The sequence below is a fragment of the Chinchilla lanigera genome, unplaced genomic scaffold (assembly GCF_000276665.1).
Source record: "Chinchilla lanigera isolate Chin_1 unplaced genomic scaffold, ChiLan1.0 scaffold00101, whole genome shotgun sequence".
Lineage (NCBI taxonomy): Eukaryota > Metazoa > Chordata > Mammalia > Rodentia > Chinchillidae > Chinchilla > Chinchilla lanigera.
The window spans coordinates 4,106,916-4,126,015 of NW_004955502.1; the positions used below are offsets into that span (position 1 = coordinate 4,106,916).

A 19,100-nucleotide genomic window follows, 5' to 3' on the forward strand; every position below is an offset into this window, starting at 1 on the left:
TTTTTTTTTTTTTTTTAAGATAGGGTCTCACTGTATAGTTCAAGCTGGTCTTGAACTTCACTATGTAGGCCAAGGTGGCTTCAAACTCAGTATACTACCTTGTGCCACACCACCCAGCAGAAATTTACATCTTTTGACATTAGTTACAAGTGATGGAAAGACTAATTTTAAAAAAGAGCTACCATTAAAGCAAGGCCAAAAACAATACATTGCACAGATCCTGGTTTTTAAATACCACTTGCCAGTAAAAATATTAAGAAATGGTTCATTTTAGGGACTTGTTAGGAAAAAGGATGGTGGTGTCATAAGCACAACAGTCTCACACATTCATACGCACACTGCCATAGCAACACATCTACTAAATTGGAATAATAAGACATTATTAGCATGGATGACCTACAAATTAATATTTTGTGTTTCTGTGAATTTTGCATTATGTGTGTTTTGCCATGGTGAAAAACTGAACATATCATACCAAAGAGACACAGGAGCCAACTTAAGAGCCAAAATTGTAGTAACTGGGTTGTTGTACCCTATTGACAAAATAATTATCCATGAGTTACAGTGGTACAAATAAACAATTCATGTATTTATTGACCTATTTTAGCACTCTCTGTGTGTGTGGTACTAGGAGTTAAACTCATGACCTCATTGAGCTACATCCCTGCCTCCTCCTTGTATTTTGAGACAGGGTCTTCTTAAGTTACTAAGTTACCCAGTCCAGCCATCTCCTTCCTCAGCCACCCAGAGAGGTAGGATTATAGGAGTGTGCCACCATGCCCTGCCAAGGCATTAGCAAACATGAAAAAAATACCATTTTCAGTACAATGCTGGACTCATCAATATTATTTTATAAGCACCATAAAGTGAACTAGGAGGCAGCACACCAATTCCAGCTACTATACAGTACTTGAGAGGTAAATGCAAGAAAATCACAAAGTTTGGGCCAGCTGGGAAAATTTGGGAGACCATTTCAAAAAATGAGTGAAGGCAGAGCTGGAGATGTAGCAGTGCCAGGGATCTTGTTTAGCATACTTCAGGCCCTGGGTTCAGTCTCCAGTACCACAAACAAAAGAACTGTTTCTCACAGAAGAATTGTAAGTAATATGAGTAGAGACATTCTACTCTTCAAAAGGTGGAGCTTAACAAACAAACAAAAACCCAAAAAGGTGGAGCTTAATTACCTTGATTCATTTTGAGTTGCACTGGATTTACTGACTTGTCGAATTAGAGTATGGAAAGAAAAGGAGTAACTTTTTAAAAACCTGGAAAAGACAATCTTAGGAGACCAAGGTGAACATCTGCAGTGAAAAGTCAGTGATAGCATGTACCCTCAGTGTGATGTGATGAAAGGGCACTTTATCTCTCGTGTTCTTTCTCAAACCCACAGCCCTCAACCAAATCCTGAGAAAACATCAGACAGATATAGATTGGAGGCATTCTGTATATTACCGACCAGTTTCTTCCAGAGTATCAAGGTCATGAAAGGCAATGAAAGACTGAAAAACACAAAGAGGAAACTAAGGAGACATGATCACTTAATGCATTGTATCCTGGATTGGATCATGGAGCAGAGAGAGTATTAGTACAGTAGCTGGTAAAATCTAAAAATAAGGAGTTAATGATGTACCAATGCTGATTACTGAGGGGTTTTTTTGTACACATGTATAAGGGTAGTAGATATTAACATTAGGATGAAGGGTACACAAAAATTCCAAATTACTTTTGCAACTTTTTTTGCAAATCTAAAATTATTCCAAAATTACATTCATATACAGTAATTTTAATGGCCAAGGCTTGTCTAACTTTTGTAAACGGAACATTTTGATTTTTAAAAAGCTTGTAGATAGAGAAAAAATATTCTACAGGTCGTTTTATGCATCTTGTAAAGTCTTGGGTTCTAAAACTTCTACACTAAACAATCTCCCTGTCTATACAGGAAGATGACAGGGAAGTTTCCTAACTCTATTTAGTTTAGGGTTGAAAAGAAATACCAAGTTTAAAATTAAATTCTAGGCTTCATTGTATCCTTTTTTTTTTCTTGGTACTGGGAATCAAACTCAGGACCTTGTGCTTGTCAGGCAGGCACTTGTGCCACTGAGCTATATCCCCCCAACCCCATATTTTTATCTTTAAGAGTAAAAAATCCTAACGCACATTTTGATTTTAGATCATTAACAAATTTTTAAAACAACTGCACTTCAAATTAGATAAGGTAGTTTATGATTGGAAAATTCAATTCTCATACCAAACAAATGCTTTTTTATCTTAAACATCTTGTATTCTTGCGTTAAACTTAAGGGATACTTTTTTCTTTTTTTTTTTTCTTTGAGGCAGTGCCTCACTATATAGCCCCAGCTGGCCTTGAACTCAAAGTGATCCTCCTTTCTCAATCTCCCGAGTGCTAGGATGTAGGCATGTGCCACCACAACCAGCAATACTTTCATTTTTGCAATTCATTTTTTAAAAATGACTTAATTTTTCCTAGTAGTATAGGAAAATGTTGCAAATATTAAAAGGGTAGTTATAAAGTCTGGAAATAGGGACAGATGTATATAGTAGTTTGTTAATATTATAGTTCGTAATAAGGTTATAGATATGTGTGGTAATCCTTACTAGCAATGGATGGTCCAGTGCACTGTATCAAATTGCAAAGAATATAGTTTGCTTGTTTATGTTTTGCAATACTGATGATTGACTCCAGGGCCTTCACACTGAACTATTATCCCCAGCCTTTTTAAAAAAATTTTTGTTTTGAGACAGTCTTTTAAGTTGCCCAGAGTGGACTCAAATTTATGATCCCTCCTGCCTCAGTCTCACAGTGTGCTAGTTACAGGTGTATACCATCATGTCTGACAGAAAAAGAGTTTATTAATGCAGCATTTTCATCAGCTCCTGTACATGTCTATATGATTTACTGTTTCAGATTATTTATGTCAGTTATTTTCACTGAATAAATCTGTGCTTTTGGCATACCCCAGTATAAAGTAATTAAACAAGTTCAAACTAAGAAAGAAATCTGTATTTCCAGACTTTGTAGCTACCCTGTAACTTATTAATAATCTGTAGTATTTTAAAATACCTACTTTTGTATTGTCCATAATTTTTAAAAGACAGTATTACCATATTTGCTTCAGATTCTTTGCTTCTGTGTTACTTTTTTTCCAGGGAGGGGAGTTGAGACAGGGTCTTGATATTAGTTCAGGCTGGCTTCGAACTTGTGGCAGTCTTCCTGCCTCAGCCTCTCGAGTTCTGGGATTACAGGGATATACCACCATGCCCAGTGTGTGCTACATTTTAAACTCAGTATTTTTATTTTTTCAAAATGTAGAACTATAAAAACTAGGCACTACAAAGCAGTTATTTAAGAGTAAGACTATATTATATCTGTATATAATTCTTCATTGTGAAAAAGGTACACAGTATAAAAATACACATTGTAAATCCAAGATACTGCCATTAGGAGCTGAAATTGTACCTTTTTTATGGCACCATTAGTACTACTACATTTAAGGTAAATTCTTATCTTCGCAATTTGTATCCTCACAAATCTTAAGAGTGGCAGAGTGGAAATTACCTGGGTATACCTAATGTCACCCTAGTCATCAATAATGATGCAGTTTGACAGTATTTAGATTCTGATATTTCTATTTAATTGTGTGACCATGACGTTAGTTAACCTAATTGTACCTCACTTTCCTCATCTATAAAGTACTAATAATGTACACTTTAAAGATGTGTGCAGTAAAAGGGATTAATAGATATAAAGCACTTAGAATACTTGGCACGTGATACTCAGTATTTGCTAACTGCTTTCCAAATACACTATCAGCACTGTTACTACTTTCACCTTTTGTGATTTCCATAGTTTTTTATTTTGTGTTTTGACTTCTATAATGTAAGAATATGAAATCCTTTCAAGAAAAATTTTTGGGATTTATGTTTAATTGAACTGATAACAGACTGTCATGAATAGAAAAATTGGTCAGTAGTGCAAATAGATTTATAAATAAATAGAATATCCTCTTGGATTTTCTGATGAAGCAGCAGTGCTTTTAGAAGCTTTTATTTAGCGCAGAAAAGTAATTGTAGCTCCCTAGTCTGTTACACTCTGCAGTTTTACTCATACAATGCTTTTATTCCACAGCTAGGTACAAGGCTTTTGCTTTTTCCCAAAATTAGTAGGTTTGGGACTTACATGGATATAGTATTTAGGACATTTAGCTACTAAGAATTATATTTAAAACATTGTGTATGAAATTTGACAAAGTAACTTAATATTTTAAGACGTGGACATGGTCGCATGTACCTATTGTCCTAGCTACTTGGAAGGCTGAGGCAGAAGTATTGTTTGAGCCCAGAGAGTTTGAGGCCAGCCTGGATAACATGGCAAGACCTGTCTCAAATAATTTTTAAAATAAAATTGTGACTATTACAAAAGGATGATAATCTGAATTTATTTTTATTCAACTGTGCCTTTTATGGGCTCTGATAGATTGATAATCTGAGTAAAACATTGTTTATTAGGGATCTCATTATGCCTTAAGCCTTAGTATATTTATGTAATGCGGTTTAACCTTCTGATTTTTGATTTTCGTTTTTTCCTTATGGAACTGAGGATTAAGCCCAAGGCCTTTCTCATGCTAGGCAGATACTCTGCTACCAACCTACATTTCCATCCCTTTTTAAATTTTGAGACAGGGTGTTACTGAGTTACCCAGGCTTGTCTTGAACTTGTGATACTCCTGCCTCAGCCTCCCAAGTAGTTGTGATTAGAGTGCCACCATAATCCAGCTGCGGTTTTACTGTTTTATAGTATCATTTTATATGATGAAGCTGTGATTTACTTTTAATAAATTTATTGTAAGTATCCCCTTAACTTTTTTATTTTGAAAACTGCATTTCTTGTTTGAGTAAACTATATAAATTTCCTTTTCTAGGAAAGAATACCCACCTCATGTCCAAAAAGTTGAAATTAATCTTGTAAGGTTAAGTCGACCCCAGGGTGTTGGTAAGTGTGCAGTTTTGTTACACTTGTGAAGGGTTTTGAGTTGTGCATGAAAGGTACAAATAAAAATAAGACTGAGTTGAGAATGTTCCTACCTATAATAGAAATACGTACAAAAAATTTTTTTGGTAAGTGATTTGAGAATTTTAACTTGTGATACTGGTAAGGTGATTGAAGTCCGGTGAATAAATTTGAAATCACAAGTCTAATGAGTACAGTTTTTGTTTTTAAAAAAATTGAACCAGGCATGGTGGCGCACACCTGTAATCCCAGCACTCGGGAGGCTGAGGCAGGAGGATCGTTGCAAGTGCGAGACCAGCCTGGGCTACAAAATGAGCTCAAGGCCAGTCTGAGCTGCATAGTGAGACCCTGTCTCAAAAAGACAAAAAAAAAAAGGAATAAAATAATTGAGTGTAGAAGACCTGGAGCTGTATTACAGTGTTATCTTTTTCAGTTAATGATTTTATCCTAAATTTAGGGTGCATTAAGGAACTAAATTAAAATGAGGACATACCTGATGAAAAACTGTTAATAACAGATGTTGGAAAAGTAGTGTGAATAGAAATATATTTGTAAAAATTATATATATATTTATATATGGAATACTAGGTTTTGTGGTGAAACAGTTTTCAATAAACTCATTAATGCTAAAATAAGAACAGGTGACATTTATGAAAAATATTTCACTATCAGATTGATTCCTCATGTATATTCTCCCTGTCTTCCCCAGGAATTTGCTTGTTTAAAAGGTTCTAATGGCTCTTAGTTCCAAAATGTAATGATTTTAAATAGCTAGGTTTTCTTAATAGCTAAGAGTTTGTTTTGTGACACAGTCTTATTTTCTGCTGTTGAGTAAAAATCCTTTGTGCATATGTTGGACATATTCCTATATTACAGGTAATTGTCGAAACGTTATCCTTTCTTTTTGCAGTCACTTTGAATATGAATTATTATACTTTGCAGGACATAATTTAACTTGTGTTTATGAAGTTTAGTGATAGTGACTGACTTTAACATTCTGTTGCACTATCTCTATTAAGCTCTTCTTCTGTACCAGATACTAAGTAAATAGTGAGTAAGTAGTCATTATTTACTGTTCTCCTATCCAAAATCCTTACAGCATAAATTGATCTTTTTCCTGTGTTCTGCACAGAGGATGAAGCTGAGGCTCAGAGTGACTAAATGTAATTTGCTCAAACATACAAAGCTAACAAATGGTAGAGCTGGTATCGGAACCTAGGTCTGTTTGATGCCAAGTTCTGTGCTTTTAAACATCACTTCTCAGCCTTTTGGCTAAGATCAAGTGTAACCACTATATTTTATTATTTTCTTTATTCAGTCACATAGAAAGCCATTTTTAATCCTCAGAATTATGCAAGTATTATATCCATTTAACAAATGCATTTCAGAGAGTTTAAGTGGTAGAGATTTAGATACTGACAGTTCAGACAGTTTTGCTATAAGTTACTAATTAAAGACCATTCATGAGGTAATAGTCTTAATCTTTGTTGTTGTCAACTATTTTAAAATAGTGATACCTCAGTTGTAGAACTCAGTTTATTCCAAATTCATGTTCAAACACTGAAAAGTTTGAGAACTGAACATATGTTTCCCATAAGAAATTATTGAAAAGCAAATAATTTTTTCTGAGACCCAAAAATTACACTTATAAATTCATTTTTCCAGGGTTTTAACAAATTTCACAGTGATTCCTTTGACTATTGAGGGCCTCACGGTTTTTCTCTTAGCGTTACTGCTGGGATTACTCACTTTCTTTGGAGCCATAGATATATTTTATGCAAATAAAGTGCAAAAAATAAAATACAAGCGCTATATGATGTCTGGGCAAGAATGATGCTTAGACTGAAGTGTCACCCTTTTGTGTCCGCAGTGAGATGCAGCAAGTGTGAGTCACTCTCAGCCCATACAGGTTTTTTTATGTCTGATTTTTGGTTGGCCTATCAAGCAAAGTTATGAACACCAAGCAATTTTTTTTCTAACTTTGCCATTCGAGTAACGGAAAGTTTGAGCTTGGAGCCATTTGACAACAGAAGTATTGCTGTAATTATAGGCTTACAGAAAAGTTCCAAAACTAGGACAAAGAGATGACTTGGTGTCCTTCACTGAGCTTTTCCTGATGTGAACATCTTTTTAATAGACAGTACATTTATCAAAACTAAGAAATTCTTAACTAAGCTATTTTCCTTGTTCATAATTCATCAGTTTCTTACTAATGTCCTTTTTCTATTCCAGGATCTAATTTTGGGGTCCCCACATTGTATATTTAGTGTCAGCTTTTTTAGTTTATTTCACAATTTTGAAGACTCAGTTGGCTGCTTTGTGTAATGCCTCCTCCGTTGGGTTTGATGATGTCTCACTGTGAGATTGACTGCATTTTGACAAAACTTACAGAAAGGATGTTGTACCTCCTCTCAGTGAGGGATACCAAGGATTACATGACATTCATAATACCTTGCTCCTGGCAATACATACCTTGATCCCTTGGCTAAAGTAGTTTTTGCTGGATTTCTTCACTATAAAATACTGTTTTTCTGTTGGTACATAATAAAGATATTAAATGATGTACTCCAAGACTATATAATTTTTCTGCATTTCCTCAAAGGTTCACCCACTGATTGTATTAACATCCATGGTGGGAGTTTTTTTTCTTTTGGCAATACTGGGGATTGAACTCGGCCTCACATATAGTAGGCAAGGGCTTTATCACTGAGCCACATCCCTAGCCCCCCACCTTTTAAAATTGAAATAGGATCCTGATACAATCTCTAGGCTGGCCTAATACTTGAGATCCTCTATCCTCAGTCTCCAAGTAGTTGGAATTAGAAATACGCACAACCGCTCCCAGCTTAGTAGTGGGTCTTGCTGGCAACAGTTACTGTTTGATGCTTGGCTAATGGTCATTTTCTGTTTTCATCTCTTATATTTATTAATTTTTCTGTAAGGAAGTGTTGTACCTCTCTACATGATTCTTTATATCTTTGAGCTGATGACTAATAAATGAAGTTTACATGGGCAATACTTGGCAGTCTTCAGGAAAGAGATGTGGGTATATTTAACTTGTAAACTTTTTTTTGAAAGGAAGAGAATTATATGAGATGCTGCATCTTTTATTTAAGTAGTCTGCCAAGAAAAGTGTATATCAGGAAAAGAAAACCTTGTACATATATTTTAATACTAAATTTATTGAGAAATCATGAGATTAATACAAGTTATTTTCAGTCTCTACAACTACAAGAGGTGCATAAAGTGATTCCCGTTAGCTTCCAGACATTTATTAGTATAGCAAACTGCTAGAGTGTATATACTTTTTTTTTTTTTGCAGACTCTGTACATAGAAGGTCAACAGAGCCCTCTCTTTTTAACTTCTTCTGTGTTGAGTAGGTGAATATATATTTGGATGTAGGATGATTAGCAATGCCATAATAATAATAAATATATTGTTTCATGAAGGTTGTAATTTGTTTTAGCATTTTCCATTGGATATCTTAGGAACACTAGTTACTGGCATAGTTCCTGGAATAGTTTTCTGTTTAAAAGAAATACTTGCCTTTCTGTTGTTCTTTTTTTTGTTGTTATTTTTTTATTTTAAAGAGTAAAAGAAGGACAACATGGCAATAGGGGGATTCACCAAATTACAGACAAAGTGGTAGGACATTATCAATGGTGGTTATTTTACCTATTGGTATCTTCAAGATAGTTTCTCAGGAAAACAAATAGACAGATGTCTTGGCTATTTTTGTTGTTGTTGCTGGAAAAAAATACTTTATGCCCAAAATTAAGGAAGGAAAGGTTTATTTTGCTTACAGTTTGTGGAGGTTTTAGTTTATACTTGGCAGGTTACAAGGCAGAGTAGCACAGGGCAGAGGGCTACAGCTCATGCCCACAGAACACAGCAAAAGCAACAACCACTCAAGGGAGGAATGGAGGCAAGCAGCCTCTTTCTCTCCCTTACGTATGTAAATTATCCACCCCAGGGCGGGTTTAGCTCTCACACCCATAATCAATCAAACTCTAAAAGCCTGGCCCATGACAGCATGAGGCTTTGATGGGGACACAGACACAAACCATAACAACAGATAAGTGAGTTACAGACAAAAATGCTAGGAAATTATCAGTGGTTGTTATACTATAGCTTGGTTTCTCAAAGTGGTCTCTTTGAGGGAAAACAAATAGAGCTATGCATGAGTGATCAATCAAATAATCATTGACTGTTCTCAATGGTTGTTGTTGAAAACACAGAGTAACAAACATACATCCATTCACGAAATAGCGTAGGAACAATACAAACATTGCAGAGTTATGGGCAGATTGGTAGGAAATCATCAGTGGCTGCTGCAATACATGTTGGCATCCTCAAAGTGGTTTCTCAGGAAAACACATGCAAGAAAGATCCAACAAGTTACAGCCCAAGGGTTGCAAAAAATAGCAGATTACCTCCTCATCAGTGACTCCCCTCATTGAGGTGTGACAGCTGGAAGGAAGGCCGGGACTGAAAAGAAGGACTGAGATACCAACACCAGTGTCCAGCAACAGGCCGTCCACTTTTTCCTCTCTAGTCATGATTTCACGGGGCTCCTCCTTGAAGACAGCAGTCCAGCCAGAGGGAGAAGGCAGAGTATGCCCTGGGCCCCCTTCATTCCTGCCGGACCAGCTGGTAGGAGGGGTCCGAGCCCAGGGGCCCCCACTCCAGAGGGCAGCCCGACCTCCAGTGGCCACTCCCACAGTCAGGGCATGGCCCAGGAGGCCTCCCAGGGCAGTCCCTCCTGAGGTGGCCCGGCCCCCAACAGCACCCCCGCAGGGCCCCAAGAACCAGACCCAGGGTCTGCCTCTCCCACTGCTGCATCAAAAGCAGCCGTCCCCTCTCGGTCTCTCTGCCCTCTCCCCTTGGCTTCCCCCTCGCCATGGTCTGTTGTTCTTACCGACCCAGATTGTTTTTTTATTCTATTTGCCTTCTTTATTTTGAATTTAAGTACTTGATACGAATTTTGAGAATCTATACACACAGATCAGCACTTATTTAGCAGTGGTAAAGTTTTATAGTTAAAAAACTAAAGCGTGCCAGGTATTTTAGCAGCACATCCCTATAATCCCTGCGCTCTGGTATACTGAAGCAGGAGGATCACAAATTCAAGCCAACCTGGGCAAGGTAATGACTCAGTGAGTTTCTGTCTCAAAATAAAACTGTCCCAGTAAGTTACTAAGTTGCCCAGGCTAGGCTCAAACTTGTATCCTCCTGATCTCAGCTTCTCAGTGTTGAAATTAACAGGTATATACCTCCATGTTTAGCTTGAATGCATTTTAATGTAATTATAGTATGTGATTATAGCTTGGTCTTTTGCATATGTACAGAATCCTCTCACACTCAAGGCAGGGCTGCTCATTATCATGTTAAGGTAGTATAACCTTTTGGACCTTTTCCATATGTGTATACGGTCAGTTCTCTTTACATTTATATAATGTACATTAGGTATTACAAGTAATGTGGAGATGATTCATAGTGTACAGGAGGTACATAGATTATGTGCATCCCATTTCATATAAGTTATTTGTGCATTTGCAGGTTTTGCCATCTTTGAGGGGTCATAGAACAAGTCCCTAACAGGTAGCAAGGGAGGACTACCCACCCATTTTTAAATACAATGTGTACTGTTATCTACATTGACTACTGTTATCTACATTGTATTATGAATTTGCTTGTTTTTAAGTAGGATCTAACAGATACATATTTGAGCAATTTTGTGTAGCTTACAGAGTTTAGTAAAATATGTTTATGAGGGAAAGGCATTCCTTTGTACACTAATGATTTCAGTAAGGCCAGAAAACTGGAGGGGAGAGGGTGTGTTTTGGGCTTTTGGTGGGTTTCGGTTTTTTGTTTTTTGAGTTAGTACCTCTCTGTGTTGCTCAAGTTGGTTTCTTATTCTTGGGTCAGTCAAATGGCCCTCCTACCTGAGCCTCTAAGTTGATGGAACATTGTGCCCTGTTTGGGTGGCTGTGGTTTAAGACTGCTGTGCTGCAGATTTCACACATAATTGGTATGTTTTGGGTAACTTTGTGTATTTTTTGCTTTCTAAAATACTGTCTCCATTTTTTTTTTTTTTTTTTACTTTTGCTACATTAGAGCACTTTAATAGTCACTTGTATAGAAATTGCTTTTTTATAACCAATTAAAGTAAGCTATCCCTCATGCAAATAACACCTGAATGTTCTGCATAGGCAAGGTCTCTCTCTCTCTGTAACCTCATATGTAAGATCTTGGGAGGAAAAAAGGAATATTTTCCAGTTCTACTCCATGGCTAGAGGCTAAGTTTGTAAGATTCTAAATCTGTGCATAAATCATTACCTCTGTGTGACAAAGGGTAAACCACCTTCAGAGATGGCATGAGGACGTCATGTTTTTCCCTCACTCATGTAATTTAATCTTTTGTATATGTCATAGTTTTGTCCCCGTCATGTGATTCGCTAATGCAGTAAACATGTATTTAATCCTTACCTTGTGCAGTCTCTAGATGCTGGGAAAACATTTGACTAAAATATTACTTCTGTTCTTTAAAAGCTATTACTAAGAGAAGCAGATCAGTACAAATAAATATAGTAAAATAAAATGAGTGCTTATGTAGGTACTGATAAAGGGTTAGGAAAGTTCCAGGATTGCTTATTGCACCAAGGGTGGACAGCGGCAGCTTCTTAGCAAAGAAAGTGTTGAATTCACCAGATAGATTGGATTGGCATTGCTTATGAAGAGAACAGTGTGTTTATGTGGGTAAAAGAGAAAACACCATGGAGAAATGTACCTCTTTGAGCTAAAGTTTGGAAGTAAGACTGAAGCAATATTATTAATTTTTGTTTGCCAAGATGAGATTTAGATTGTTTTTCACCTTAGCTGCTGGAATGAATATTTTAATTGTTAGAGTGAAGGCATATTTTTGTGTTAGAACACTGTGGCAGTAGTGGGGAAGTACTTTTTTTTTTTTTCTTTTCTTTTCTTTTTGTTTGGGTTTTGATTTTGGTTGTAGGAGACAAGATCTCCCTGTATAGCCCAGCTGATCTGGAAATTGATCCTGGCCTCAAACTCAGGATCCCCATGCCTCAGTCTCCCAAATGCTGAATTACAGGTGTGCACTGCCATACCCAGCTCCACAGTTATGAAGAATTAGAAAAAGAGCAAAAGTGAAGTTCAGTTTAGGCAAGAGTTAAGCATCTGAAATAGAAGATTAAGAGGGAAAAACAAGGAATAGTCCAGAGTACTTAATTTCTACCTTTGTTGTCCAGGAATATAAAGCCTCAAAAGCTAAGCAGTGGTAATCACTTAATGAGCCTCTGTACAGTTTCACTAAGTAAGAATGATTTTGTAGGCTTCTTAATGGAACTGAATATCAAAATAAATATTAAGTAATTTTTTTTCTTAAATGAGAAGAGAATATTAAAGATAGGAAATAGAAGTATGTAGCAAGGTTGGGATTATGCAGATAGGGCACTTAAATTTACATTGAAGGAATACAAGAATTTTCTTCTGTATTTATTAAACTTAAAAAACTGTTAGTCTGAATTTAGTTTAGTTTTGTTTAAACAGTTGCACCCAAAGTTTGAATTCAGATGGTTTTTTCCCTCATTGCTAAGGGTACATGTGTGGTTCAGTGCAGAAAGTGCTTCTGTGGTTTTAGTAGCACACAGTAAGCTGAAGAGAACATCAGTGTACATGATGGCATGTCCTGGAGTGTGAAGATCCTGCTAAGGAGCTAAACATATACAGTAGGAATCAGGACCTTTCAGCTGGCTTAGACTTGAAGTTCTGTTTATTTTTTATTGTGCATGTTGAAACACTAGTCTAACTAAAACTTAATATTTAAGAATATAAACTAGTGGGTTTTTTTAAAGCAAAGATTGAGGAATCTATTAAACTTAATTTCAATACTTTTGTTTCTTTCCCTTCCTTTAGAACGTATAATGAAGAGAACAGAACAGTCTGAATCACAAGTAGAGCCTGAAATTAAGAGGAAAGTACAACAGAAGCGGCACTGTAGTACATACCAGCCTACTTCTCTGTCTCCGGCTTCAAAAAAATTTTTAACCCATTTAGAGGTGGGTAGAGAAATATTCCTTGTCACTAATCAGGTGGAATTTTTTTTTTCCCCCGGTACCAGGTATCAAACTCATGACCTCGTGCTTGCCAGGCAGGCGCTGTGCCGCTGAGCTAAATCCCCAGCCCCTCAGGTGGAATTTTTATTAATAGTTTTTAGAGCTTATTAAATTCCAGATAATCTTTTATCATAGGACAAGAGAAAACCTGGAAAGTTATTTAAGCAAACTTTCCTATTGTCAGTAGACATTTTTTTTTTACACTGTTGAGTATCAAACCCCAAGATCACACTCCTGCCATCTAACTCACACTAGACAAAGCCACTTCAGCCAAATAATCATTATTTTAATCTGTCCAAAATACTGAATTTTTTTCTGAAAAAAAATTTATCATTGCATCCTTATAACACATTACAGATAATTTCTCTGCTAAAATTTTTTGAAATTGTTTTAAATTTACAGAAAGTTGGGGAGAGTAATAGAAAGGATATCCACATATTTTCTCCTCAAATTCCCATTTTCCACATTTGCTTTTTATTGTTTTCCCTCCCTTTTTCTCCCTCATGCATATATACATATATGCATCATTTAAGTGTAATTTGTAGGCATTACGCCCTCCTAACACTCCGTTTAATACTTAATACTTGTGTGTGTGTTTTGTGATTCTAATAAAAGGCAAGTTTTCAGCCTTCAGCATTGAAAAATAACCATTTGTTTGTCAAACTCCATTCAGATTTCTCATAAATGTCTTTTATGGGTACTGGATCCAATTCAGAATCGTATGCTACATTTAATTGCTGTGACTCTTTAGACTAAGTTTGGAATGATTGCCAACCTATGCATGGCTCAGGCCACACTGGCATCTTCCACTGCTTGGCCCAGGTGAGGGAGAATGAGGAAGGGGGAATATCAACACAGTGGCGTTGCTCCACTAGGCATACCAGCTGGAAACTTTGTCATTTTTTTAATGCCTAAAATAAAGCCATGTCAACTATTCTTATTTTTTCTTCACATTTGCAGTCTCCAAATCTTCACATTATGTGTTTCTTACAAGAACACAGTATCTTTGGATTTAATCCAGCAGAACATCTTGTGATGTAGTGAAAGTGATATTGTCTCTGTGATGCCTAATCAAAGACAGACTCCTCTTTATTAAATCTAATTGGTTGTGTGGAGAGTTATAGGTAGTTTGTAATATGTAATTTGTAACTCCCTCCCCAGGCCCACCTGCACCTCCCCGTGCTGAGGATCAAACCCTTGGCCTTGAGCCTGCTAGGCAAGAGCTTTTTAACACCGAGCTACACCCACATCTCCGTAATTTGATATTATTCAGTTAGTCAAAGTTTTTCTGTTGGGCCTGGTGGCACACACCTGTAATGCCAGCACTGGAGAGGTTGAGGTAGGAAGGTCACTGTTAGTTCAAGGACAGCCTGAGCTACAAAGTGAGTTAAAGGCCAGCCTGAACTGCATAGTGAAACCCTGTCTCAAAGAGACAAAAAAGACTTAAAAAAAAAAAGTTTTCCATAGACAAAAAAAGAGGAAATGAGATTTTAGTCTAATTTTGTTTTCAAAAGGAAATTATACTTCAAATAAAGTCCTTGTAAAAATTTACCACTTTTATATGTATTTTACTAAAACTAATTGAGCAGTATTAAGATTTTAGTTGACAAAATTCTTAATCATGAAAAATTTAATATTTTACTCAATTCAGCTGATTTGCATTTTTTTCCTAATTGTTGCAAACAGTTCCAAAAGTACATGTTTCTGTACCTCAATATTGGGAATTTTATAGTAAGGATGTACTTTTTCTGTTTCACTATCAGTTTTTTATTATAAAAGGAAATACCTAGAAATAGCTACTTTGCTGTAAAGTTCTTTTCCCTTAAATGTGTCCTGTTTGCCTTTATTATTGGGTAGTGTCAGAGTAGTCAGTACCCAGCTGGATGGCGTCCTCACACATCCTGCCTCCTCAGATTCTGAAGGACAGAGTTAGCTTATCCATAGCTGACTGCTGAAATAGGGAATGACACTGGCATCCTGATGCTAAATTCCAAGTAACGTGACTTTAATTTAGAGTCTCCTCCTAGAGAAATGATTTTTGAGGCATTTTTAAGGAAGTTACTTGATCTTTAAGTAAAATACCAAAATCTTTTATTTCTTTTGTTCTTTTTGGAACTTAAGGTTTCTGAACAACGTGAATGTTGCCCAAAATGTGGAAAAGAAAAAGAAAATCAGACCAAATGCCAAAGTTGTGGTATTATTTTTCGTAATGATTTGCAAAGAAATTGCAGACACACTGTAACTTTGAATGAATCTACTGGACCATTATTAAGAACGTCAATTCATCAAAATTCTGGAGGACAAAAGTCACAAAACACAGGATTAACAACCAAGAAGTTTTATGGGAACAGTGTGGAAAAGGTTCCACTTGATATAATTGTCAGTCATGATGACAGTAGACATAATTATTTACAGACTAATGGAAAAGTCATTTTACCTGGGGCAAAAATACCCAAAATCACGAAAGAAAGAAAAACAAGCCTGTCAGACATAAATGATCCAAGTAAGTGTTTTTGCTCTTTTTGTTGTTTTTTTTTCTGAGACTCAAATTCCTGGGCTCAAGTATTCTGCCTGCCTCAGACTCCTGAGTACCTGGGACTACTGTTGTGTGCTTCTACACCTGGGTTAATTTTGCTCTTTTAAATTGTACTGTATCAATCCAGTAAACAATTGGGGACTGATTGAATAAACTGTTGAATACATGGCTATAAAAGGGGGGAGGAGAGAGGTCTGATAAAATCCTGTGTAGAATGATTTCTAGGATTTTAATTAACTAATGCAAGCTGCAAACAAGATTACTTTATATGGGATGGGAAAATGAATACGGTTTTTATTTTTCTTAGGTTTTTTGGGGGACAGGACCTTGCAGTGTAGTTTGGGCTGGCCTTGAACTCACTGTGTAGACCAAGATGTATTGATAAAGCAAATAAATAGTTATATTATTGTCTTGTCACCAAATGAGGTTTGAGAAAGTCCCCCGAGGAGGTACCTCAACTCTCCCGGAGTACGTTTGTTGACTCTTTTGTTATATAAAGCATTTAGGGCCTATCAGTGTAGGTACAGGAGGATTTATCAGGCAGAATTAGAAAGTTAAAGAAGTCTAGCTTGAGCAGCATACTCTGATGGTGAGATTCAAACTGACTACTCAGCCTTTGTGGATTTGCAGGGTTGGGTCTGATAAGTCATTGTTTTAGTTCTGGTTGTGTGGCTCCGGAAGAGTCATATGGCATGAAGAGCAATTTGGTTCCCATACGGTGATTCTTGTGGGGGGTGGGGCATGGGTAATTTGTCCCATTTGGGGAGGTGACATCATGGAGTGATTTCACGTGGTCTGCTTTTCCTGGAACCCAAGGTAATTTTAGGTTTAGGAACAGTGACTGGAGACTTCTAGGAGTCACTCCAGTGAGTCTGGAATTGGACGCTGTAAAATCTGGCAATTGCATGTCCTTGAAAATTATTTTAGTTGTTCTCATCTTGGTGTCCTCAGTCCTAAAGGGGGTAAGATAGGCTAGGTAAATCTAAGGCTAGTACACCTTTCAATATAGGCACTGCTTAAGTTACCACTATGCCTTTGTGTAGAATTGAGCAGGAATCTAACCTAAAGTTTTAAGATAATAAAAGAGACCAAAAATTTGAAGGCAGAGATTATCCTCCTAGTTACCTATTGTTCATCTGCATGTCCAGCCTCAGGGTCTCTCTTACTTCCCCTTTGTCTGAGGAAATTAAGATATTGGCCAATCAGTCTTTATAAATTTTCTGATCGTAGTAAATTAATGGATATGTGAGAAGGAAACAATCTGAGTCTTAAGTTTTTGGAATGCCTGATCACAGGCCTCGCAACAAAGATATGGGTACTTGGGTGAATGTGATCAACATAAGAACTACAGTTTCCTAGGCTCTTTTGTACCTTTCTTCTATTCTACCTCAGTCTCAGTGTTAAAGAAATAGGACCACCTCCCCATGAGGGATGTGATTATGTACTGTAAACTTGTACTAATAAAAAATAAAAATTGAAAAGGAATGCAGAAGTAAAATGAAAGAAGTAAAAATTCATTAAGTTGAAATTACATTTGGCAATTATAGTGTAAATTTATTATGTACTTTATCTTAAGCATAAAATAGAAATTCCCTAGCTTTACCCAAAGAAAATATATACTTAAAGGAAATAGAAAAGAAATTAACAACTCTAGCTCCCTTAGTTGTGTATTAAAATGCCATTTTGTACTAAAAATAACTAGAGTTGCCCGAAGAAATACAGTAGGTTGCTCCAGATCTGGCATGAAAAACACGAGATAATCCTAGATCTGGCCAGAATTTGGAAGAATGGAAGCAGTCAAAAAGTATTACAAACTTGTCAAAAGAACACAGGTACCAAAATGAAATACTCCTACTTGACCAGTAATGGGAGTACTTGAGTCACAAAACAGTCATAATTGCTAGTCATTGAAATACTCAAATATATTAAAAGCAGTTCACTGTAGTCTTCCTGAACTCCCACAAGAAGAGGAGGTGGTAAGGGAAGGGTGGGGGAGAAAGGTCTTCATTAGTTAATGTATGCAATTTGCTTGAGGTTTCAAAGCATTATTCTGACAACTGGTAAATGATGGAGGAAATTGTGAATTTTTTTCTATTCCTCAGAAATATGTGCCAAGTTCTATTTTAATTCAAGTCAGTATAAAAACCTCAGACCATTACAGTGCATTAGCTTTTTTTCAGTAAGGAATTAACTGTATGTCAGCTGTCCAACCAACACACTTTGTTATTGATGAAACCAGGCCCAGTGGTACACACCTGTAATCTCTGCACTGGGAGGCTGAGGCAGAGGAATTGAAACTTTGAATCCCACTGGACAACTTAGTGAAGCCCTGTCTCAAAAAAATTTTAAATGAATAAACAAATAGGACTGGGGATGTAGCTTAGTGGGAGAGTGCCCCCTGAGTTTGATCCCCAGTACTGCAAAACACTGGATGTGAATGGATGGATGGATAGATGGATCAGTCTCCATGGTAGAGTGCTCCTGGATTTGATCCCCAGTACTGCAAAACACTGGATGTGAATGGATGGATGGATAGATGGATCAGTCTCCATGGTAGAGTGCTCCTGGATTTGATCCCCAGTACTGCAAAGAAAGAAAGTTATTTTGATGATATTACTTGCTAAATAGCTTACGATGCATTCTAGTGGTATTCTTATATAATAGTAAAGGTTAATATTAATATAGAGGAAAGAAACTCCTAACCTGCTAGATATTTGGTATGAGTTTGTGTTCCCTAAAATCGAAGAATGAATTTTAGGAACAGCAGAGGTTAAGAGCAAAATATATTTATTGCAGGAAAGAAAGCTTCTGTCAGAGAGAGAGAGATAGAAGGGTACTTGAGTGGGTTGCCAAGGAACCTGCCTTTTCTAGGGATTTTTATAGAGCAAATCTACAAGATGAGGAGGGTCCAAGGTGGGAAACATGGGAAATTGCAAGGTGGGCATGAGGTGGGACAAAACTATGGTCAACCAATAAGATGATGAGTGTAATTGCTTAGGTAAAATTAATTAAATTGGAATCAAATGGGGAAGCGAGTCATGTAGCAAGCAGACATGAATGCAGAACAGGGGCTTTTCCTATAGTGAGTTAGGTTAGTGGCTCTTCCTGGCTTTTTGAAGACTATTGATACCTGTTTAGACTATCAATCCCTGATGTTTATCTCTAGGGAGGTATGTAGATTCATTTATCTTTTGTCTTGAGATCTGGCCCACAGCTGAGGTGCCTGGCTGTCCCACATTTGCAAGGTGTCTTGTCTTCTCACACTAGCTCCTTCAAGGGCCTACCCCTATCTCACTGTCTATAATATTTCTAACTCAGTTGCCTACCACAGTATCATTTGAATCTTTCCTAAGGGTGAAGTGATTGTATTTTTTTTTTTTTTTTTTTTTTTTGGTTTTT

The 19,100-nt window shown here is 36.7% G+C and overlaps 1 protein-coding gene across 1 annotated transcript in view; it reads left to right on the forward strand.

Moving 5' to 3' along the window:
• Nucleotides 1–19,100, forward strand: part of Senp6 (SUMO1/sentrin specific peptidase 6) — a gene marked incomplete at its 5' end in the record, with an annotated part of 98,480 nt that overhangs the window by 24,699 nt on the left and 54,681 nt on the right. The window contains 3 exon segments of the mRNA XM_013505827.1: nt 4,941–5,011; nt 12,966–13,108; nt 15,287–15,668. Coding sequence (XP_013361281.1) covers nt 4,941–5,011; nt 12,966–13,108; nt 15,287–15,668 — 596 coding nt within the window.